At 43.6% G+C, this 23,593-nt stretch overlaps 1 protein-coding gene across 1 annotated transcript in view; it reads left to right on the top strand.

The window, feature by feature from the left end:
- The first annotated feature begins 16,377 nt into the window (after nucleotides 1-16,377).
- The window catches only part of ALX1 (ALX homeobox 1), a 28,105-nt gene continuing 20,889 nt past the window's right edge, over nucleotides 16,378-23,593 (top strand). The window contains exons 1-2 of the mRNA XM_009901455.2: nucleotides 16,378-16,609; nucleotides 18,984-19,288. Coding sequence (XP_009899757.1) covers nucleotides 16,378-16,609; nucleotides 18,984-19,288 — 537 coding nt within the window. The remainder of the gene's footprint in view (nucleotides 16,610-18,983; nucleotides 19,289-23,593) is intronic.

Genomic DNA, 23,593 nt, shown 5'->3' with positions numbered 1-23,593 from the left:
ATATTAGCTTGAATATTTGGACATAATTTGACCAGTTGATTTAGCCAAATACGGATGCTGCAGTTTGAAGGGGGAACTTTAAGCCTAGTTGCTTTTCTCCTTAAGCATGCGAGTATCAGGTTTTGGCTTCTCATTTATTACCAATATAAACCATTTCAATTAGCTGCATTTGGCTTGTTATGCATAGTTAAAGTGGTTTGATTTGGGTTGGCTTGTTTGTTTCTTTTAATCAAAGTATCCCATACTTCTCAGTAAGGTATCCCAGTTTGTGTTTTCGGTACCTTCTGTGTTCCTGTGGCGTGGACCGCGGGACTGCTGGGCTCTCCAAGGAGTGTTGTACAGCGGGGGGAAAGTGTAAGCTTGCCTTTAAAAGCTCATGGGGATGTACAAGTGTAATAATGGGTCACAACGCTCGTGTGGTGTGTGTCACAGATCAAACCAGTGAGCCCTCATTTTCTCACTAATAAAAATGCTTGCTTGCAAACTGTGTTGAGAGCTTATAACAGCCAGCAGTGCCATGCACTGCATATTTCACTGAAGCAGCAAAAAATTCTCAGCAGCCTGTGGGGTTGCACTTGTCTTTTAAATTTATTTTTTAGTGATAGGAGAAGTCCTCTAGAACTTCCATCAGAACTTATAGTCACAATATGATAAAGCAGCCTCCCGTAGTTTTGTGCTTTTAAAGCTTTCTAACATTTTCCCAGAGGGTTAAAGGGAAAAAAAACCACAATAAAATAAATGAATTTACTAAGTTCTCATTTTGTTCTGGGGTAATGTGATATTGCATCTACACAACACTGTTAACCCGATTCTGTGTGTTCATGCAGCCACACTCCTTCAGACCCATGTGTAAAAGGTTTGTGGTGCAAGGAAATCTGGAGAAAGAGACACAATGCTGCCTCAACTGTTTATGGTTACCTAACTCGTTGCTCCTAGTGAATGCTTTGTCTGTCAACACAGAGGACAAGAATTGTTCCTTGATTTCAAAGTCTTAACATAATTTTAATGTTTTCCACTTGGAGGGTAGAAGTTGCTAATTGGATCTAGAGAAGTCTGTCTTTGGTATTTCCTCATCTGGTTTTGTCCAGTATTATGAAGCCTCAACTCCCTACAGCCGAGAAAGGGGTGGGAAGAGTAATGGGGCTTGAAACTTCAGTCAGTAAAGGACATAAAATCTCATGTTGTGGCTGGTTTAAAAAATGTATGCTTAAATTACACATGACATTATGTTGTGAGGTGCTTTTTGTGCTGACATCCTCATACGACTCTGGATTGAAAGCTGTTACCTTTATTTTTTTCTCAATACTCTCATTCACTTTCAGATCTCCTGGAAAACCTTCAGTAAATACCCTTGCTCATGTGAGTCTGTGTGTTGGGTGTGTTATCATCTTACTTTTCAAAAGTCAGTGCATCCTACCTCAGAAAATACCTCTTTACCTTTCTGAGGAATTGGATAACACTAACTGTAGCAAACACCATGTTGATGACCTTGGTCCCACTCCTGTAAGAACACACCAGGGACCTGTGTCTAGCTCTGGAGCCCCCAGCACAAGGACACTGAAGTGTTAAGAGCATGGACATGGATCCAGATGAGGCCACAAAAATCTGGAGAACTTCTCCTCTGAGAATAGGCTGAGATGGGATTGTTGCCTGGAGAAGGCTCTGGGGACACCTTAGAGAAGCCTTCCAGGATTTGAAGGGGGCCACAGGAGAGCTGGAGAGGGACTTGTGACAAAGGCCATGGAGTGACAGGGCAAAGGGTAATGGCTTCAGACTGGAAGAAGCTGAATTGAGACTGAACTTTAGGAAGAAACTCCTCCCCATGAGGATTGGTCAGAGAAGCTGTAAAGGCTCCAAGGCTGGAAGCGTTCAAAGGCTGGTTGGATGGGTCTTGAGCAACCTGGTCTAGTGCAAGTTGTCCCTGCCCATTGCATTGTTGGAACTAGGTGATCTATAAGGTCCCTTCCAACCCAAACCATTCTGTGATTCTCTGTGAAATGATAATCAGTGGAGATTGCTTGGCCTGACTATAGAAATGCTGTGGTCATCCACAGAGTATAAAATATCTTTAGATGCTTAAGTTACCTAGTTAGTTCCCCAATATATGTAATAAATGCTCAGCTGAATTTCCAGATCTACTGTACAATGGCCTTTAAATATGCCCAGAAGGTGTAGCTTCTGTGATTTCAGTTGTATCACTGAGGATATAAGTTTTGTTGGAAAAACTTGGATGGTTAAGAACATCTGCCACTATATGTGGCAGTGTGGTCAGTGAATAGATAGACCACTGTTAAGGGTGTTAACTGGAGATCAAAGTGAAAGGAATCAAGCAGATGACAGTTTAATGCTTCTTGCAGATGATTCCCTCTGTTTAGAGCATCCATAATATACTGCACCTCACCACATAGGGGATAATTGTGTTTCTATTTGAATCATAGAATCATAGAATCAATAAGGTTGGAAAAGACCTCAGAGATCATCAAGTCCAACCTATCACCCAACACCTCATGAATAACTAAACCATAGCTTCAAGTGCCACATCCAATCCCTCTTTGAAGACCTCCAGGGCCGGTGACTCCACCACCTCCCTGGGCAGCACATTCCAATGGCAAATTACTCTTTCTATGAAGAACTTTCTCCTCACCTTGAGCCTGAACTTCCCCTGGTGCAGCCTGAGACTGTGTCCTCTTGTTCTGGTGCTGGTTGCCTGGGAGAAGAGACCAACCCCCTCCTGACTACAACCTCCCTTCAGGTAGTTGTAGGCAGCAATAAGGTCTCCCCTGAGCCTCCTCTTCTCCAGGCTAAGCAACCCCAGTTCCCTCAGCCTCTCCTCACAGGGCTGTGCTCCAGACCTCTCCTCAGCCTCATTGCACTTCTCTGGACACATTCAAGTGTCTCAATGTCCTTCTTAAATTGAGGGGCCCAGAAAGGGACACAGTACTCAAGGAATAAACCTTTCAATACCTATATCATCTATGTCTATATCATCTATGTCTGCTGGATAAAAGTCATCGTACCTGATCTCTTTTGCTTTCCAGGTCCTTCTGAATGAGAAATACCTTCAAGCCTAAATACTTTTTTTTTTTGTCTCTTCGAAGGAGTTTTATTTTGCAAACAGAAAGTAGCAGCTTTTTAACGTGCAATTTACCAAATTACAAACTGGAGAGGCAATATTCCCTTGCCATGCCTTTTCAGGCTTGTAATATGCTTAGTCTGCTGTTCCATGAGCTGATGTTATCGTGCATAGGTTGTGTAGGCAACAGAAATTGAGTTATAATGTGGCTGATTTCATTGCACAGCATCGTGTTGTGTAATAGGGTTGTGCCTTATTTTTGTGTCCAACACAGCTTTCTAACAACTGTGTTGTTGAAGCCTGGTCAAACAGCAATAAATGTGGAAGATGCAGCTTCAGTTCAAGCTAGCAGAAAGACCTTTATTACTTTCAGGACCGAGGTAAAAGAACTCTAAACCTGGGCAAGTGCTTGCTGTTTGTAGTCACATCTTACAGTGCACAAGGTAACAGTGGTAGAATGAGTTCTGCACATGGTGAAATATCTATGACAGCAATTCTTCAAGTCCTATTTTGGACAGCAGAAAGCTCTTCTGTGTTTCCTCTGCATCTTTCTTGGATTATCTTTCTTGGATTTTCTTTCTTTCTTTCTTTCTTTTCTTTTCTTTCTTTTCTTTCTTTCTTTTCTCTTTCTTTCTTTTCTTTCTTTCTTTCTTTTCTTTCTTTCTTTTTCTTTCTTTCTTTTTCTTTCTTTTCTTTCTTTCTTTCTTTTCTTTCTTTCTTTTTCTTTCTTTCTTTTCTTTCTTTCTTTCTTTCTTTCTTTCTTTCTTTCTTTCTTTCTTTCTTTCTTTCTTTTTCTTTCTTTTCTTTCTTTTCTTTCTTTCTTTCTTTTCTTTCTTTCTTTTCTTCTTTCTTTCTTTTCTTCTTTCTTTCTTTCTTTCTTTCTTTCTTTCTTTCTTTCTTTCTTTCTTTCTTTCTCTTTCCTTTCTTTCTTTTTCATTCTTTCTTTTCTTTCATTCTTTTTTCTTTCTTTTCTTTCTCTCTTTCTTTCTATTTTTCATTCATTTTTATGTTTTTAGTCTTTCTCCTTTCTTTTTTCTTTTCTTTCTTTTTCATTCTTTCCTTTCTTTCTTCTTTTTTCTTTTTTTTCTTTTTTCTTTTTCTTTTTTTTCTTTTTTTTTCTTTTTCTTTTTTTTTTTTTCTTTTTCTTTTTCCTTTCATTTTCCTTTTCTTTTTCCTTTTCCTTTTTCTTTTTCATTATTTCATTTTTCTTTTTCTTTTCTCCACCCCCCACCTCCCAGCAAAGCAATTCCCATTTAGGACAAGATGATCTGTGAGAACCCATTCTTATTTCAGAGCAGCAGTGAGTCAACAGTGACAGCCCAGCATTGCCCCACAAATTGCCAAAAGTTCATTTTTCTGCATGTGCTACTGTGGTGCTCCAGACCTCTCTGCAGCTCACTACCATCCTCTCCTTGGCACTTTTTTCCTGTTCCCTGTAGATACTTTAACACGAAGGAGGGACTTCATGTGAATAAGCTCTTTAAAAAGAAACAAAAACCTGCCTCGGGTGTGTAAAGCTCGAGTCCTAGAATTGTATCAAAATATTCATTCAAAATTAAGAATGAAACAACCAAGGTGCATTTTAGGCATTCATCCTTCGATGGGTGACGTTTGCCAAACGTAACTGTAAAGCTTTCTTTGAGTTCTCTTGAACGGATCCCTGGAGTGGCTTTCCCTGCGCAGCTTGCCTGAAGGTCTGCAGGGTAGTTCTCTAAACCCTCTGTCGTTTGAACTGTGGCATCGAGAGCATCATTACCTGCTGCAACAGAAAAAAGGGCTTCACAAGCGCTTACTCTGAGGAACGAGGTGTTAATAGTACTCAGATAACCCACATCTGAATAACAAAACAGTGTAGGGAGCTGTTACTGACTTAGGGGTAGATTTTCCTACTTACGTGCTAAGGCATTCTTGCTCAAGTAGATGTTTTAGCAGATCTGTGAATAGAATGTGTCTGTAGCATAGGCATGGTGTCACATTTTTACTTAGTAAATCGTTATTAAGAGCCCTGATACTCAAATGTGCACTAAAGGAGCATCCACTGTAAAATTTAATTTAGCTGATGCCCAAATCTGGCCTCAGACCCCCGGGTGCAAAACTTCCACTTGGTCTCCCACTTATAACTGTTGTATGCACTATGAGGAAGATACTGATTAATATCCTTTTTATTTTAGTGTCAAATCATGATAATGGCAACGTATATCTATCATTGGTTGATATATTATCATTGATTGTATATTTATCATTGATGCATGCTGCAATTACTCCTATTAACATCAGTGAAAGCAGTGAAAGCCAGGCTAATACTCTGGGACTCTGTGGTGTTTCAGCATGCTGTCCTTTAATGAGAAAAACATATATGAAAAGTAGCTATTACTGCATGGCCCTAAAAAGGCAGGAAGGGAGTTCAACCATATCATAAAGAGCTGAGATCCAAGCTGCTTGTGCTGAGATGTACCAGCACGGGGGGGGGGGGAAGGGGGGGAGGGGGTGAGGCGGGAGGGGGAATAAATGCCAGCAAATACATGCCAGCAAACTTTTATTTCCTTTTACAGTCATCACTGAAAAGCAAATTAACTCATTTTATTTTTACAGGAGTTGTGAAAAGCATAGGAGCTTTGACCAGTAGTCTGTGGAAAGCAGGCAAATGACAGTCATTGCTGATTTCGTCAGCATTGCATAAGGTCTAAGAGAATGGAAATCTTGTCTCACAGTGAACTACTGCAGCACTTGTTAGAAGCTGTGTGGTATCCATGTTTACATGGATAGGTAGGTAGAAGAAGGAAAGAAAGAAAGGAAAGAAAGAAGGAAAGAAAGAAAGAAGGAAAGAAGGAAAGAAAGAAAGAAGGAAAGAAGGAAAGAAAGAAGGAAAGAAGGAAAGAAGGAAAGAAGGAAGGAAAGAAAGAAAGAAAGAAAGAAAGAAAGAAAGAAAGAAAGAAAGAAAGAAAGAAAGAAAGAAAGAAAGAAAGAAAGAAAGAAAGAAAGAAAGAAAGAAAGAAAGAAAGAAAGAAAGAAAGAAAGAAAGAAAGAAAGAAAGAAAGAAAGAAAGAAAGAAAGAAAGAAAGAAAGAAAGAAAGAAAGAAAGAAAGAAAGAAAGAAGGAAAGGAAGGAAGGAAGGAAGGAAGGAAGGAAGGAAGGAAGGAAGGAAGGAAGGAAGGAAGGAAGGAAGGAAGGAAGGAAGGAAGGAAGGAAGGAAGGAAGGAAGGAAGGAAGGAAGGAAGGAAGGAAGGAAGGAAGGAAGGAAGGAAGGAAGGAAGGAAGGAAGGAAGGAAGGAAGGAAGGAAGGAAGGAAGGAAGGAAGGAAGGAAGGGAGGGAAGATAGATCTCTGAAAGTGGGATGCCAGCTGGTCATGGATGTAGCTGTAGTGAAGTAGGAATGGGACACTTCATTCTTCTCACAGAGGCAGAAAAATGTGTCTCGAGTAGGGAAAGAGACATAGATATGGCCTGCAGCTAACAAAAGATCAGTCAAAAGCAGATTAGTTTTACAAGGTAGAGGGTGGAGATGAAAGTGCTGACCACATGCCCTTGGATCCATCCTCAAGGCAGCTTTGGGGTGCAAAGTAGTACTGAGGGATTGTTAGCAATTAAAACCCTACTGGAGAGATGTTCCTTAAGTTCCATGCTGACCAGTGGATGGGGACTGGGTTTTCCATGACATTTTTGGTGGGAATACCATGTAACTGCCCCAGACTGGCCATCCTTACAAGGACCAGAAATTGGAAGGAATGACATTATGAACTACAGTGTTATTTGCAGAGCAAATGGCTTATTCTTCACGAGCATAGATTGACTTCCTCCATTATTTCGGTGACATAGGTGACACCCTGGATTAACACATACCTAGATGCCAAGGACTGTTATTTGTTCCTCTCCCTGTCTTCACTTGAATAATAGACTTGTTTGGGAGCTGACAACCTTTTCTTAGTTTCCTAGCTGATTGATTGCCTTTAATAAGGTTAGGGGTTTTTTGGGTGATTTTTTTCTTCTAACACTAAAGAAGCCCAAAAGCCCCAGGTAGATGCAAAATTACAGTGTGACTAAAGCCATCTCTTTAGCAGTAAGCAGGTAAGAGCATCTTATATTGGTAGCAGCCAATGCCAATGATTTCACCAGGTTAAGATGTGACTGAAATAAATGTTTGTTAATAGCTGGGATTTGGAGTTACTGTGTTCTTTTATTCCGTGCTAATTTCCCTTAGATAAAGAAACTAGAGGGTAGCACTTCTTTTATCGTGAGGTTTTGCTTCAAGTCTGAACGCAGATAAGCACCACCGATGGGCTGAGCCACAACCAACATGCACGATGGATACTCACAGGTACAAGATAGGGTTTCTTTTTCTTTCTTTCTTTCTTTCTCTCTTTCTTTCTCTTTCTTTCTTTCTTTCTCTTTCTTTCTTTCTTTCTTTCTTTCTTTCTTTCTTTCTTTCTTTCTTTCTTTCTTTCTTTCTTTCTTTCTTTCTTTCTTTCTTTCTTTCTTTCTTTCTTTCTTTCTTTCTTTCTCTCTTTCTCTCTTTCTTTCTTTCTTTCTTTCTTTCTTTCTTTCTCTCTTTCTCTCTCTCTTTCTCCTTTTGATCCTTTCTTTCTTTCTTATCCCCTGAGAAATCGCTATAGCTATTTTAGTTTAAATTCTCACAAAGGAGAAATGCCTGTGGTTCAGGTCAGCTCAATTCTCTATGCTTGGATTTCTCCACTCTGTGAAAAAGGAGAAATAAAATAAAATAAATAAAATAAAATAAAATAAAATAAAATAAAATAAAATAAAATAAAATAAAATAAAATACAAACAGCTTTATTTCCCTTTTACATTCCAGTCAGTAGATGAGAGATGTTCCGTCAAAACTGGGTGTTTTATGCCACCATCACCACGTGTACGAGGTTCGAGAGGTTATTCATAGCAAGAACATAAGTCAGCCTTAAGCTTGACTCTGGCTTGCCTAATGTGCCTCTATTTAACACCGTTCTGCAGCAATTTCCCTTCAAGCGGCGATACCCTTAACGTGAGAAAAGAAGGCTTGCCGCGGGAAAAAGCACAGCGAGGCGAGTCTCTCCAAGTTGTAATTTCTCGTGGTCAGTTTATTCTTAATTTACGGCTTCTGTGAAAACTACCGAAGGGACGAGCGAGGAGACTTCGTGCCGCTGGAGCCAGCGTCGGGCCGGGGAGCTGCAGGGCTGCGGCCCCGCTCCGGAGGAGCACGGAGCCACCTCTGTGTCTCTGTGACCGTTTCCCATTCTACGAGCAACGACTTCGTTTTTCGTTGCGGGTCCAGCCCCATTGATTTCGGTGAGACTTTTGCCTGAAAAACACAAACAACAGAATCAAAAAACCCAGAAAACAAAAACCCCCAAACAAAACATCAATCCCCAGCCGTGAACAGCTGCGTTTTATGCAGCTCTTCATCTCGATGCCGTTTTAATTCGCTTCTAATTGCAGGTAATGGCTCGGGAGGTTGTTGCAGCTCGGCCGTGTGCCAGGTTAAACTCGACCAGGGCAGTGCAAGAAGGACTTGTCCCTGGTCTGGAGGGATGCTCTGGCTGTGATGCCCACTGGCCCAGGGGGGCGACCCGCTTTCTCTTCTCGGGTTCCTCTTGCCCTGCGAGCAGGGGGCCAGGTAAGGCTTCATGCACCCCCCACCTCCTCTTTACGGGATTGCTTGGTAACGTTTCCCAGTGCCCCAGCACCGAAATAAGTGCTGAATAAGCAGCAGTAATAAGCAGTAGAAATAAGTGACTTTTCTGCTGGGATCATGTCCCCTCCCCACTGCCCATCGCTGCCTGATAGCCTCTAGAAAAAGCCGTCACACAGACGGGCTAGGGAAAAAGTTCTCTCGCGGTGACATATGACAGGTACGATGTTTGTCAGGCAAAGTGAAATATTCCGAAGCAATTTGTAACACAGTGGATGAATTTTGATTGCCCGGGGTAGAAACAAAAAGAAGACTGTCTCTGACCATAGGCTGGGGGATGACTTTATTCGCCAATATCAATATTTGTGTGGAAAGCTTAAAATATGTTGTTTTTCCAAGAGCTGAAGTTTTAAAAGGGGAGGAGGAGGCCCATGGATGAAATATTAGCAGCATATCGGTTAACCACTAAGTCCTTTTCTGTATTCATCTAGCCGTTTCTGGTAAGGAGGGTAGAGACTCAGAAGACTCGGGGATAGATGCTCCTTAATGCTCGCTAGCGTTTGAAGTGATATAGGACAAAATAAGGCTGAGACTGTACAGAGCTGGGTGCTGAAAGAGCGGAATAAAATTGCTCTGTGGCTTTCAGCATCGCTGAATTACACGTTTTTAATCGGATCTAGCACACATCGCATTGAAGGGGGGGGGGGGGGGGAAAGCAACGGTTCTTTCAAAAGACATATCCTTGAAAGCCAACAGTCCCTGTCAAAAGCAGCTCAATGCATCCGTTTGTTAGTGCCCGCAACTTAAACAGGGATCTATTTCTTTAGCCCCCTCTCCCTCTGTCTCACACCTTCTTTTAGCTTCGTGCTTAGAAACCAGAATGTCGAGCCATATTTCATGCCTTAGAAGAAATCAATTCATCTGAGAATGACAAGGCAGCCCCTCACACACTCTCCAGGCCCCTTGATACATTCAGAGCCTCGGGGTCGCTCCGGTAATGTAGACCTTATATTTTCGGAATTGTCCCTATATTAATCAAACTGCCAGCAGGCAGGACCGCCTAACTTGGCAGAGAAGGCTTTCTCTGTCGGTTTGCAGAGGTGCGCTGGTGCTCCGTGCTCTCAGCAGGCGCTCGTTTGATTCGCAATAGAACGAGAAGGGGTCGTTGGCGGGGGGTGAGTGGGAATTAAAAAAACAAATAAAAAAAGAAGGCTAAACAAAACAAATAGCTTTATTTAGTTAGACTTCCACACTTAAACCTCTTAATCAGCTCCTCTGGGGAGCACCCCTTCCTTGGAAATTAATTCCCGGGGAGTTGGGGAGGGAGAAGCAAACATTCACCTCTAGCGTACTGCATAACCTAGTAGTGAGCTTTTCCAGGTTTGGAGTTTTTCCCCTAAGACGCCTATTTCTTTGATATGGAAAGCGATGTTTGGTTTGTTTGTTTGTTTTTGGTTGTTGGGGGTTTTTTTGCCTTGCGTGTATCTCTGTAATTTGTTGGAAAGCGGGATGGAGCGGGCGGGGGTAGGATTTGGCTTTCACAGAGCAGATCCAGCCACTCGGCTAGTTCTGGCAGCAGGTTTGTCCCCTCGGAAGGACGGATGGGACAGACGTCTCCCCCAGCAGCCGTGCCCATCTCCGGCTGCAGGCGGAGAAAGGCTGTGCCTGCCTTTCCGACGATCCCGAGTGGAAAGCCGGATCCTACTCTTATTCGAAGTGCGGAGCAGAAAAGTCGGATCCGAGCAGCATGTATAGGAGCAGATCACTTCCACCCGATAGTGCCAGAGTGCACGGGGCTCTAGTCCCACGGCCCAACTTTCAAATCCTTTCTAAACTTGAGAAAGAGCTACAATAGCAGCCCGATAAAGCATAGATTAAATTCTTGTAGGATTTGTTTTTATAGCACATATGTAAGTGGGATTCATTACAATTTGAACTAGATCAAGATAAGAGATTAATGCTTTCATAGAGCATCTCTGCTGAGATTTCCTACGGGGCTACGATTAAATCCACACACTAAATATTATCTCGTTCCATTTTGTGTTGAAAGAAACGTTAGACGGTCTAAGAAGAGTAATTACGTGTTGCAAGACGAAAACTGTGGAGGTTCGTGCATCTCAGACAGCAATACCGCTTTCCTAACAGGCGGAGAGAGACGAGGGAACCTTCCCGTTCAGCAGTTGCTTGTCTTGCTCCTGAATATGCCTTTGAGGGACATGAAATCTTCATTTTGTCTGTGCAGGTGTCATACAGGAAACCTCCCAAACAGCTGAGGTACTGTCACAGTGCCAAACTGCTGGAACCGTGAAATAGTTGCTGTCGTTAGTTGGCTGTTTGTGGACAAAGTCTGGGAGCGTCTGAACCTCGAGTCTGGCTGGGAAAGGCTCCAGGCTCGGGCCCGGCATAATGAGAAACGACACATCACCTTCTCTGTGCGAGGTAAGCGGGGCTCGGCGGTCTCCTCCGCCCACGCAGAATTAACGTTCAATTACCAAGCAGAAGAGTAGTCGATTTGTTCCTGCTCTTTCACTTAACTCTGAAAAGATCGATCCCAGGTTTTTTGGTTGTTGTTGTTGTTGTTTTTTGGTGTTTTGTTTTTATTGGTTTTGGGATTCTTTTTTTTTTTTTTCCCGTAAAGTCACCCCAGACAATGTCAATTAAACACTTCCCTTCCGAGCGTAAAATCTGAAGGCTACCCACCTACACCAGAACCGATTTTTGTTTGTTTTCTTAGGTGAACAAAAAACCTGCCCTTTAGCAAGAAAGTTCGTTAAACGGGGCTCGGATCGGGACCTTTTTGCAGCTGGGCTGCAGAGCCGCGAAGCACACACACTCCTTGAGGCATTTGGGTAGTGATGCTTAACATACTTTTAAAAAGAAAGAAAGAAAAAGTATTTTAACAGCCTCCAAACCTCGATTTCTTTCAGTGTTCATTGAGATGCAGTGCCTTTTGGGTTTGGTTGGGTGGGTTTTTTTTTCTTCCCCCCTGTTTTTTTTTTTTTTCCTGGCAGTAAGAATACTTCACATGATTCTTCTCACAAACAGGATGTCTGGAAAATTATAACTCAGCCAAGCTCGATTTTGAATCTGTAATTTGCAGTTTGCCACATTCCGCTGGGAGGGAGATGTGGAGCGAGTCGCGGGTGTCTTTTTATACCTTCTTTCGCCTTCCACAGGTCAGATCTGTCCCTCCCAGCGTCGAACGAAGGAGATCGGGCGCTCGTCAGTCAGAGGGTCTCTCTGCAGCCTAACTCCTCAACCGACCTAATGCAATAAATTCTCTGGGTCTGAACATGAGATGACCAGCTCGGTAATTAAAACGGAAGGCTTATGAAAATCTCGAACCATTTGAGCACCTGCTTTTCGAGATAACCAGTTATCTTCGTATTTCACAGTCCCTCCTTCCCCTCGCGGCTGTGGCTACCCTTCTTGCCCTACTTCCAGCCCTCAGCCGACCCTCACTGCGGGGGACATTCCCCCACGGGAACACCCAACTCTCATCTTCATAGCGTCCCATTCCATCTTCCCAGATAATTGCAGGGTGCGTATGTGTGAGCAAGCGAATACTACACACCAAATTCGTTTAGCCTAGTCCCAGGTAGAGCCGATTTCTTCTCATTCACTCTTTAAGTACACTTCGTGTCGTAACTTTTCTGGAGGGAAGAGGACTGTTCGTGTGAAATAGATTTTAAAATATATTTTTTTAAAAAAAGGTATCTTCTCTGTGTCGTGACATCCCCAATTGAAAACTAGTGTTAGAAATGAGATGGGGAGACGGGAGGATGAGATTTCTCGGGCATTTAGAAGGAATATTCTCGCGCGTACTGATGCCGTTCTCACTTTATTTAAACACAAGTATGTGAAGAGAACTGTCGAGGAGATCCCTCAGACATGCAGTAGCACTGTTTCGGCTGGAAACTGCAACCAGAGCAGGAGCGGCAGCATCAGCTGAAAACCCAGTATCGGCCACCCTGCCCAGGGCGGGCTGTCTCGAACCGTGCGGGTCCGGCACTGGGCTCACACTTCCCTTTTCCTAAATCCGTTCACTTTTCGACAGCGAGTCGCTTGCGATTTTTTCGCAGGATCCTCATTCTTACGCTTGGGTCTGTAACTTGTGATCTCAGGAAGGGGAGGAATGCGAGGGCGCAGGGGGGGGGGGGAAGGTAGCCCGCCTTCCCCGCAGGAGAGACCCGCGGGTGCCGAGGCGGGCATCCCCCCGCCGTGTGCTCGCCCGGCTTATCGCAGGGGACAAGCTTCCCCCCAGGAGTTCCTACGCACCGCAGGGGCGAGCTCCTTCACACCACCTCTGGCCACGAAATGTCTCTCCATCACACATAACACCCTTTCACAGAAGGTTTAGGAGATACTCCATCTCTGGAAACACAGCGGCACATCTGCACGCAGCTCTTAATAACCGGGCTGCCTGGCGGAGGGAGCCAGTCCCCGAAGAAAGATGCTTTTCAAAGCCATCTCACCTCATCACAGGATTTCTTTTCTTTTTTTTCTTTCTTTTTTTTTTTTTTTCCTTTTGCCGCCTTCTCCCCTGGGATCTGTCCAACCCCTTTTAAATGGTTTTAGCTCGCTGAAGTCAGCTTTCAGTTTTCAAGCTTTTAAGGAGAACGAATGCCATGCGTGGCGCCAATTCTCCCCTAGGTTACATCTCTCCATGCCTTTGAAGTCAGCTGGGTTGCACAGAAGTAAACGAGAGCAGAATTTGGCCCCTGGAGCTAACAGTGATATGTAACCGCTCTGATTATTTAGTTATTTATTTATATATTTATTTATTTATTTTTCCGGAGGAGGAGGGGTAGATGGATTTTAAGATCCGGTTGTAATTTGCGTCGCTCTCTATCGTTAATACGCACATACTGTAAGCTCAGCTCGTATAGAAATCACGGCGCTAACGTCGTCGGACAACGCTTTGCAACGAGACAGGGCGAGAAGCGAGCGGAGTCACCGCCGGGGTGAAGATGCTGCGAGAGGCGTCTTTTATTGTCAGCGGAGTGGTGGGAGCGGGGGGAAGAGCACAGGGGACGCGGCAGCCTGTCCTGAGTCTGGTCCTCAGCTGAGGCCAGCGGGTTAGCTGCAGCGGTCAGGGTGGCCAGGTCCTCCCGGGAGGAAGGGAGGGAAAGGAGGGCGGGAGGAGAGCCGCGGCGCTGTCGGGGTGCGCGGCCGCCCGGGGCCGCCCGGCGGGGAGCCAGAACCGTCGCCGCAGAGGCGGCTCCTTGCCGCCGGCAGGACACGCGTGTCCCCGCGGGCGGGCACCCGCGCTGCCTACAGCCTCTCTAGAGAAAGCTCTGCTGCTCCTGCTTTGGCTGGGAGCTCTTGTGTTGTTGTTATTTTTTTTTTTACGGGCACATGAGATGCTCCTTGTCCTCTGCTCCCCTGGAGTTTAATAGCTGCCTTTAAAGAGGGACATTTATTGGGATAAAAGTGGATTGCAGGCTGCACAACAACGTTGCATGTGTCTTTCATTTAAAAGACACCGAGAGGCCTTTTTTTTTTTTCCCTCCCCCCTTCCTTTCTCTCTCTTTTCGCTCCCCCAAGGCATTTAGTGCTTTTAAGGCATAGTTATAAACAAGCTGCCGAAACGCCAGCACACGGAGATGCCGGCGTCAGGGAGCTGGGACACGATCTATTTCCCCGCTTCTGGAGAAGGCGTTTGCTCCAAAAGGTGCAACGTGCCGCTTCTTCAACAAAAATCCAGGGGCTGGAGAGGCTCCAGGGGGCAGGGTGCTGCCCCTCTCTCGGGTGAAGCAGCGGTCTGACCCTTTTGGCTGCGCACCACGAGCACCTCTCGTCCTCCGCGCCCCTTTCCCTTCTCCTTTTCCTCTTCCGTCTTCCCTTACTCCCGGGAGCTTAGAGGAACCATTTCCACCTCTCCCTCGCCACAGGCGAAAAAAAGATAATTCCCTTCCCATAAAACACCCGAGCGCCACTTTTGCCCTCTCTCCCGGCGGGACCGGCCCTGGGAAGCAGCGGGGGCCGGCCGGGCAGCCTTCCCGGGTGCCGCGCCTCCCGCAGCTCCAGGCCGATGTCAGAAGCAGGTAACGCTGGAAAACGGGCTGGAGGTGCAAAGGTGGCAGCGCTGCTTTGAGGGATGGCAGGGAAGGGCAGGTCGTGCGTGTGTCGGGTGACGGCTGGAGCTACTCGGTTGTGGCTGAAGCAAGTATCCCTCACTTAGCTTTCTCTGGGAAAATGTCAAACTAGAGAACAGCTGAAGAAGGAGGGGAGCTGCTCGCCGGGAAATACGTTGGATCTGAACTGGCCTTCTTTTCACATTTGGCTGAGTTCACAGGAAAGTTTTCTAGGATGTTCAGCAGCCCTGGCTGGCCGTTACGTGTACTTCAAATGCTCATTAAAGCTTCATTTCTTTTGCCCCTACATGCGGGAAGAACCTTCTGAACTGACTTCTAAAACAGCCTTAATTTAACAGGCAAGCTCGGGCCCACGAAGCTGAAGTACTCATTTGAAGCGATTGCAGGACTCAGTTTTGCTTTACTCCAATGAGCGATCCTTTCACCAGGAAGCAGGGAGCAGCTCTTTTCCACAACGTGGGCCTTTCCCAAAGAGTTCCCTATCTCTCCCTTGCCTGTGTTTTAAATCCTGTCTATGTGTGAAATGACCAAGGAATTCAGCACTTCAAAGCTCACACTTTGGGTGAAAAACCACCCGCTTTTCCAATATCCATAGGAATGCATGCAGGCATGGCTCATTTCGCTTTCTTTTTATTACCTGAGAATATGTTTTAATACTTTCGCTTAGAAATTGCATTTCATTTTCAAGTGGCTAGCGATAATATTTCAGGAGATTTAAAATAAAGGACCCATTTTTTAACCGCTTTGCACACATGCACGGAGGCAGACTGGAGGTCTGCTCAATTGCAGCCAAAATCTCTTTTAGGCTGGGTTTCTGATGTGAGAGATTTCTAGATCTAAGTTCCCCTGTTTTCCATTCCCTTTACACAAACGGCCACCTATAATTTTTTCATTCTCTCCTTAATTCTAGGACCAGACTTCTGAGCTGTTTAATAAAGAAGGAACACCAGTTCTTAATTTCACAGCTTCAGAGATCAGGACTGCAGCTATGAAGGTATTAGTCAAACTGATTAAAGAAGATCTTTTACTTGAGAGTATGTGCCCCTGGAATTTTCTTGCTCTACACTTATCAGGGAGCTGGAGGGGAGGGAGAGGGGGAAGCAAGGGATTACCCTCTTTCCAGTATCCCTGGAGAAATGTGAATAGGTTGCAGAGGGGAAATGCCCTTTTCATGTGTCCTTGTTTCCTTCCCTCCCTGTCTCACTTCACCCTTCTCGCATGTCTCTGTGTGTGTGTCTGTCTGAAACGAATCTGTCTGTCGAAAATGGGCCTGGAACTCCCTCCTGTGTTGGGATTAGGTCTTGAGGGACCTGGGGTGGAGTTACACTGCTCGCCTATTTTCATATTCATTAGAAATGGGAGGTTGCATAAGGAGCCCTGCTGAGCTTCAAGATATAAGAGCAACTTTGGGTTCCCCCTTTCAAGACAAGACAAATCAAAGGCTGGGAGGCAAAACAGCTCCCTGAGCTCCGAACGTCTTCCCCTCCCTCCTTCCTTCCCTCCCATCTACTCACCCATTCTCCCTCCCTCGCCTGTTCACAGTCCAGCCTCTGTCTAGGGAAGAGGCTCTCAAGCAGCCTTAGATGATTATGGATTTTCTGAGCGAGAAGTTTGCCCTGAAGAGCCAGCCGAGCAAGAACAGTGACTTTTACATGGGAGCAGGAGGCACTTTGGAGCACGTTATGGAAACTTTGGACAATGAGTCCTTTTATAGCAAAACGTCAGGCAGCAAATGCGTGCAGGCCTTCAACCCTTTGCAAAGGGCTGAGCATCATGTGAGGCTGGAGAGGACATCACCCTGCCAGGACAATAACGGTGAGTCGCCGTCCCATGGCTATTCCCGCTCTTGCGCTTTGCCCGCCCGGGAGATGCGCAGGAGGGGCCAGAGCTTCTCCTGCCCTGGGGAGACCAAAGGCAGCTGCGCAGCCTCTGGGTGCTGGCATGCGAGGGATTGCCAGGCAGTGAACAATAATTGATAAATAATAATTATAGCAATGATAATAACCGGGAAGGGCGATCTCCTACTTCGATACATTCTTTTCCTTTTAGCGCTGCCTCTCCGGCTGCTGCTTTCCCTGCCATTCCGGGCCAGCGCTAGCCCCGGCAGCAGCGGGGGTGAGCGGAAAGCGCAGCTCCGAGCACGCAGGAACAGCCCGCCCGGCCCGGGGGCGCCCGGGGGCCCGATAGGGCCGGCGTGGAAGAAAATGGGCGAGGAGGAGCCGCGGCGGCTGCCGACGGGGCCCGCTACCGGTCGCTCCCCGGCCGCCCCCTGTGTCGCCGAAGCTCGGGGCCGGCGTGTGTCGTCCCCCACACCCTCTGCGGTGTTTTCACCCTGTAAACCCCTCAGAAAGTCCGGCCGCGGGGTGCCGGTGGCGACGGCACAGCCGGGCATGTACGGCTCTCGGCCGGCGAGGAACGGAAGGTCACTTGGGCATGTTGGGTTCTTTCAGATAACGCTCCGAGGATAGCGTTTTGGGGTTTGTTTGGGTTTTGGGGTTTTTTTTCGGCTTTACTGAATAATGTGTAATCACGATTCTTCATTCTCCGTATAACCGAGAACGACTTCAGTAATTCAAACAACGTTAAATATTTTTATTCATTTCCTCCCCTCCCGTCCTCCCACCCCCAGCTGATCGGCAAGGAGAATGTGGAAGGTTTTATTTTTGGAGCATGTAAATTTTTCTCTATTATTCCAACAGGATGCAAACCCCATATTATTATTATTATTATTATTATTATTATTATTATTATTATTATTATTATTAAATTTTTTTGCTAGCAGAGTGGGAAAAAGTGGTTAAGATCACCTGTAATAATGAGACTAACAGTATCTTACATTTTCTTTCCCCCCTTTTTAACTTCACGTAGATATGGAAGTGTTTCCCCCCCCCCCCCCTTTTCTTTTTAATATGAGAAAGTTTGTAAGAAATAACAACAGAGTTCTGCAAGTGCGACTTAAAAAGCCCAACCGACCCACAGAAAAAAAAATATTAAATTGATTTATACATCGAAGTTTTTCTTTCATAGCTCATTTAATGTGTGCCTTGGGGGCGTTGGGTCGTTTCCTATCTATGTATGTGTTGACGGCGAGTATCTAAACATCGTATTTGGTTAAAATCAGCTCGGGCTGAAAGAAAAGAAATTGCTGAGAATGTGAGAAAGTCCCAAAGCAAGCTTCTTATCGTAGGTTACAGTCACCCTTGCAGATTTTAATTTCAATAGACGTTTAAACGTTTTTTTTTTTGCCTGTTTCTGAGAAGAGAGGCGGGGAAGAAAAAAAAAAAGAGAGAGAATTAAAAAAGAAAAGGAAAAAAAAAGCAAAACCATTTTTGTGAATCCTGTAACTTATTGCACGGCTTTTCCAGTGATTTGTGAAAACAGAAAACACAGGAAATGTTCGCATTTCTTATTAAGAAGCTACAGAGGAATCTTTCTTTTCTCTGCCACTCAGATTTTACCTGAGGACAAATAGTTCCTGCAGTCCTCTTTACAAACTACACCAACCGATCTGTTCTAATAAGTTAACGTTTTGCAGAAACTCTCTGCATTTCGTAACCATAACAAACCTAATTGGAAACAACTCCACTTTACAAATCTCAGGGAAGGTGTATGGAATCCATTGAGTTTGTGAAGTGAAGTTAATTTTCAGTTTCATTTGCTTCTTGGTTTGCCAGTTTACAGCTCCGTAATTCACAGTTGTTTTGTGCTTTCAGACAAATACAGTTGTGTGGGGGTTTGGGGGGGGGTGGTGGTGGTATTTTTTACATCTGCTTCCAAGTTTAAAGGCACATTTGTCCATAGCTTTATGCCAGTTATATGAAAATCTGGTTTTGGGATAAGATTCCTTATCTGGGCAACTCTCGTTGAAGCTGATTTCATGGATTATTAGCTACTTATAGTAGCAGAATAAAAATACTCTGCTACTTCCAGGCAGTCTCCTTACACTGAAAGGTTTTACATGGTATTTTCAGATATGACTCTCAGTTAAAATTCAGTGGGATTTAGCACTTCCACTCTGTCTTAATTTTAATATTATAAACTCCTCTTCCAAGACCTGGTATAGAAATATGCAGCCGCATAGAACCTGGCTCCTTGTGAAGCCCTTTTAGAAGAACGCTTGAATTTAAAGCCTCCACTTTTAAAGCCTCCCCTTTTCACCCGTAATCTCTCTTCCCCACCTTGTGTACAGTGAACTATGGGATTACTAAAGTGGAAGGACAGCCTCTTCACACAGAGCTCAGCAGGCCCATGGACAATTGCAACAACCTCAGGATGTCTCCCGTGAAAGGGATGCAGGAGAAGGGGGAGCTGGATGAACTTGGCGATAAGTGCGACAGCAACGTCTCCAGTAGTAAGAAGAGGAGACACCGAACAACTTTCACCAGTTTGCAGCTGGAGGAACTGGAGAAAGTATTCCAGAAAACTCACTACCCTGATGTCTACGTAAGAGAACAGCTAGCTCTGAGAACAGAGCTCACTGAGGCCAGAGTCCAGGTAAGGAACCTAATTTCATCATTTCCATGACAAGTTGTGCATTGTAGGAACTGCTAAATGACGCTCTTGGGGGTTGTACAAAAGCCCATAAAGCAGAGTAAATAGCTCTTTTTGCTTTATTTCTTTATGGATACGAGCTGTTATGCTGCAGCACTAAAATCACTTGTTATTTATTTTTTTAAAATAGCCTGTGTTGCTGCTCTAGAAACTTGTTTAAAGGATGAGGATAAAAAAACCCCACTATCAATAGTAAATCAGCCTCGGTCTCTAGTAGTTCTGTTTTATAGTGAGAAATGCAGGCAGTGAATACCTCAAGTGTTACATATAAAGATCCCATTAAAGAGATGTGCTGCATGCAGTTCAGACTGGTGAGGGTGCAGAACTTGGGTGCAGAGGATTCTCTGTGGGTTACAGCATGAAAAGTACAATTATATACCTCCCCCCACCCCCCAATCCTACAAATTTCTTGTTCCTGTCAAAGAATCTCCACACATATATATACACACACACATATACACACACATATATACACATACACACATATATACACATACACACATATATATACACATACACACATATATACACATACACACATATATATACACACACACACACATATATATACATATATGCACACATATATATATAGAGCCACAAATACACATATATTTCTTTCTGTCTGTGTAGAGCAAGCAGGTAGTCTTCTAATCTCTGTTGCATGAAGCTCAAAAAAAATCACAAAACTTGGAATATATGTTTGCTGTGTTTTTAAGCTTGCACAACTGATGCAGAATGGTGTTCTAATTGTTGGAACTGGACATGCTGCTGACCAATTAGTGCAGCGTTTGAGTACCTTCGCTGCCTGCAAAGTTGATTTATTCAGTGTATGCTAGTACAGCAATCAACCAAATTTATGGGTTTGGATGTGTAAGGGTGAGAAAAGAAGATAACAATCCAGGAAATGGAGCCCTTCCTCTGTTTAAAGATCTTCCCTTTCAAAAAGGCTGGGCGCTGCATTTTGTGAGTTTGTCCTAATTTTCGAGACCTTCCCGTTCTGGCAACGCTCAGCGTTGCAGTTCAGAGAATCACAGTCTTGTTGACTCTGACAGACTGGGGATGAATTTGTGTCGTTTTTAAAAAAGATTTTTCTCATTTAGTAACGTGAATATGATAACAACTTCACAACTTGTAATTAAACACACGCTCACAGATGCAGAGAAAGGAATAGATGTCAGGGCGCGCTGCGTGCAACCCAAACTACGCCAGAATTACTTTCAGAAACAAACTCAGCTAATTCATCGTATGAAAGAAGTGTTCTTTTCGTGTCTGTTCAACCAGGCAGCATATCCACTCTTGTCATCAGAAAACAGAGTCCAAACTTGTGGGCCGGTTACGCTGATAGGCTATCAGTGATGCTGATGGTATTTAGTTCGGCGGCTTTGAACTCTTCGGGCTCTATGCAATCCCTCTCCCTCTGAATCCGGTACAGTTCTCCCTGCATGAGTTCCATTCATTAGGATTTAGCCTGGCCTGGGGAATAAAAAAAAACCAAACCAAACAAACAAACTTGCATAATGATAAAAATTATCTTTACAATTGCATCATTCTGGCATAAAGAACTACACCGAGAATCCATTGTCAAAATGTGGGGGAGAAAATTGGTCTAAAATATGTTACATAAATTGTTACCATTTCCCCCCCCTCATTTTTAGAGGACACCTATGCAGCAGATTTTCACAGAACACCTATTTCTAGTTTATTTCAACATGCAGGATACCTATTTCTATTTTATTTAAATATGTTCTTCCTTTCTTCAAAGATAATTGATCTTTGCTTATTTTCTTTCCTCCTCCCCCCACCCCCCCCATATGCTAAATATGAAAGGAAATGGTGATCATTTTTATCCAGAGTAGCAACAGGATTCCATCACAAGATTAAGTAATTTAAAAGGCCTTACATCATTAGGGGCAAGCATCTGGCAGTTTGAGGATAACAAGCAGCAGATTTTTACATTGCTTTGTGGAGGCAAATGGTTACTTTATCTCTGCCAAGAGCCAGTTTCTAGTAAAGTGATGTAAACAGAACCATTTTGGGGGACTGTCAAAGGAAGGGGGAAAAAAAAAAGGAAGTGTGCCTTTTTGTTTTTTTTTTTTTTGGTGCAGTCACTATAAATTCAAGCAAATTGTTTGATTTAGTTTAGCAGAGCGATCAGCTGGATGCCTTACCCACATTCCCCTTCACCGCCATTTCATCAACATCCCGTTTCGTATCTGTCTGGCACACACTCAGAGACAGCCAACCCGAACCTAATTTATCTAAGTTGTTCCCTTCCTTGCTGCATGTCAGTGAAGTAATTGGCACCCATTTTAAGGAGATTGTCAAGGTCTTTTTTCCAATGAGACTCATGGCTCATTACTCCCTTAGTGCATTCTTGATGCCTCCTGTGGAGAAAGGAGAATTTACTTTTCCTTTTTTGATTTTTTCTTTCCTTTTATTTTTATTTCTCCCCCCTCCCCCCTGAACTTTAGGCATCATAAGTAATATAAATTTGTCAATAAGGTCCCCAACAATATTTGTTCAACAGATATATGCATGGACGTTGCTTTGGTTGCTGAGTACCTTTTGAAAAGATCACATATATTAAATTTGCAGCGAGTTCTTGGGAATTAAAAGGGGCAAGATTATGTCCTGTCTGTTTAAGCATCATAAAAGGACACTTGGCCTCTCTAAAGATTGAGGCAAAAACTGGATTATAAACTCTTGTTGTTTTAAACTTGCCACCATCAGGCATCATCAAATAAGCCTCAAAATGGATCACAGGCAGAGTCTCTCTCTCTTTCTCTTTGTCTCTCTGTCTCTCTCTTTGTCTCTCTGTCTCTCTGTTTCTTTTTCTCTCTCTGTATATTACATCTATCTCTATCATCTCTATGTCTATGTCTATGTCTATGTCTATGTCTATCTCTATCTCTATCTCTATCTCTATCTCTATCTCTACCTCTATCATATCTCTATCTCTATCTCTATCTCTATCTCTATCTCTATCTCTATCTCTATCTCTATCTCTACTTCTATCATATCTCTGTCTCTATCTCTATCTCTGCCTCTATCCCTCTACCTCTACCTCTACCTCTCTCTATTTCTATATCTATCTATATCATCTATATCTATGTATCATATATATCATATATCTACCTATCTATCTCTATATGTACATCTGTATCTCCATCTCCAAATGGATTCATGGACCATTGAGCAGGAAGATTAACCAATGACATTATTTTAATAATGATAATGATAATGATAATAACATCATCAATAACGACAATAACAACAATAATAATAATATCTGTTCTGTTAGCAGTGTGACTTCTTTAAAAGTACAGGAATGAAAGTGTCAGAGCTGAAAAATACAGACTTGGCTGGATAATATTGCTTTTCTGCAGGAAAAGTTGCTTTTCTTAGCTATCTCTCAAATTCATCAGGATGAGTCTTAGCCAGTCCAAACTGAACTGCTTGAAGGAAAAAAAACAATATTTTGGAGATCACAGGACAATGACAGATATCAATCACAGCAAGAAACACAAATATAATAGGTTCTGAGATAACATCTGTCCCTCAGAATATTACAGAGCGGTCCAAGTTTATTGAAGTGGAAAGAAAATAACTTTTGGCTGACAAGAATGCATTGGTTCAGGTTTAAATTACCTCATAGTCTAAACATAATGTGCCATTCTTTAGTTTTCTATTGTCAGAAACAGGGATCCCCTCACACCAATGTGAGAACAGTGTCACAGTCATTTTAAAACTGGGAGTTCATAATTTTTTTCCCATTATTTTCTTGCCCTGGTAGCCTTCCTTCTAGAAACTTTTCCTACAGTGCAGGCTACTGTCCTGGTGCCAGCTTTTCCTGCCTTTCCATTACTGCGCTTGGTAAAGATTATGTGTACCTCTAGGAAGCAGATCACAGGCAGTCGTAGAAAGTCAGTGGGCATGTGAAGCTAAGAGAAAGCTTGTTTATCATCTGACTCGCTACTGCCTGCTGATTTTCCTCTACACAACTGAATTCTGCCAAAATTAGCACTGCTTGTCAGTGCTTCTTTTCTTATAAGACACTAGAAAGAAAATAATATCTAGAATTAACCAGGTATACCTCTAAACCAGCCAGGAACGACTTAAGCAGGTCTGACCTTGAGAAGATTGAAACTGCAGTCCTCAGGTGGAGAATTTCCTTGTCTTTATAAACTAAAATTTTCAAAACTACTGTCCAAAATGTGTTGCTTTTTTATTTATTGGATTTTTTTT

This window comes from Dryobates pubescens, chromosome Z (assembly GCF_014839835.1).
Source record: "Dryobates pubescens isolate bDryPub1 chromosome Z, bDryPub1.pri, whole genome shotgun sequence".
Taxonomy (NCBI): Eukaryota; Metazoa; Chordata; class Aves; order Piciformes; family Picidae; genus Dryobates; species Dryobates pubescens.
This window is presented reverse-complemented; position numbering and strand designations above follow the sequence as displayed.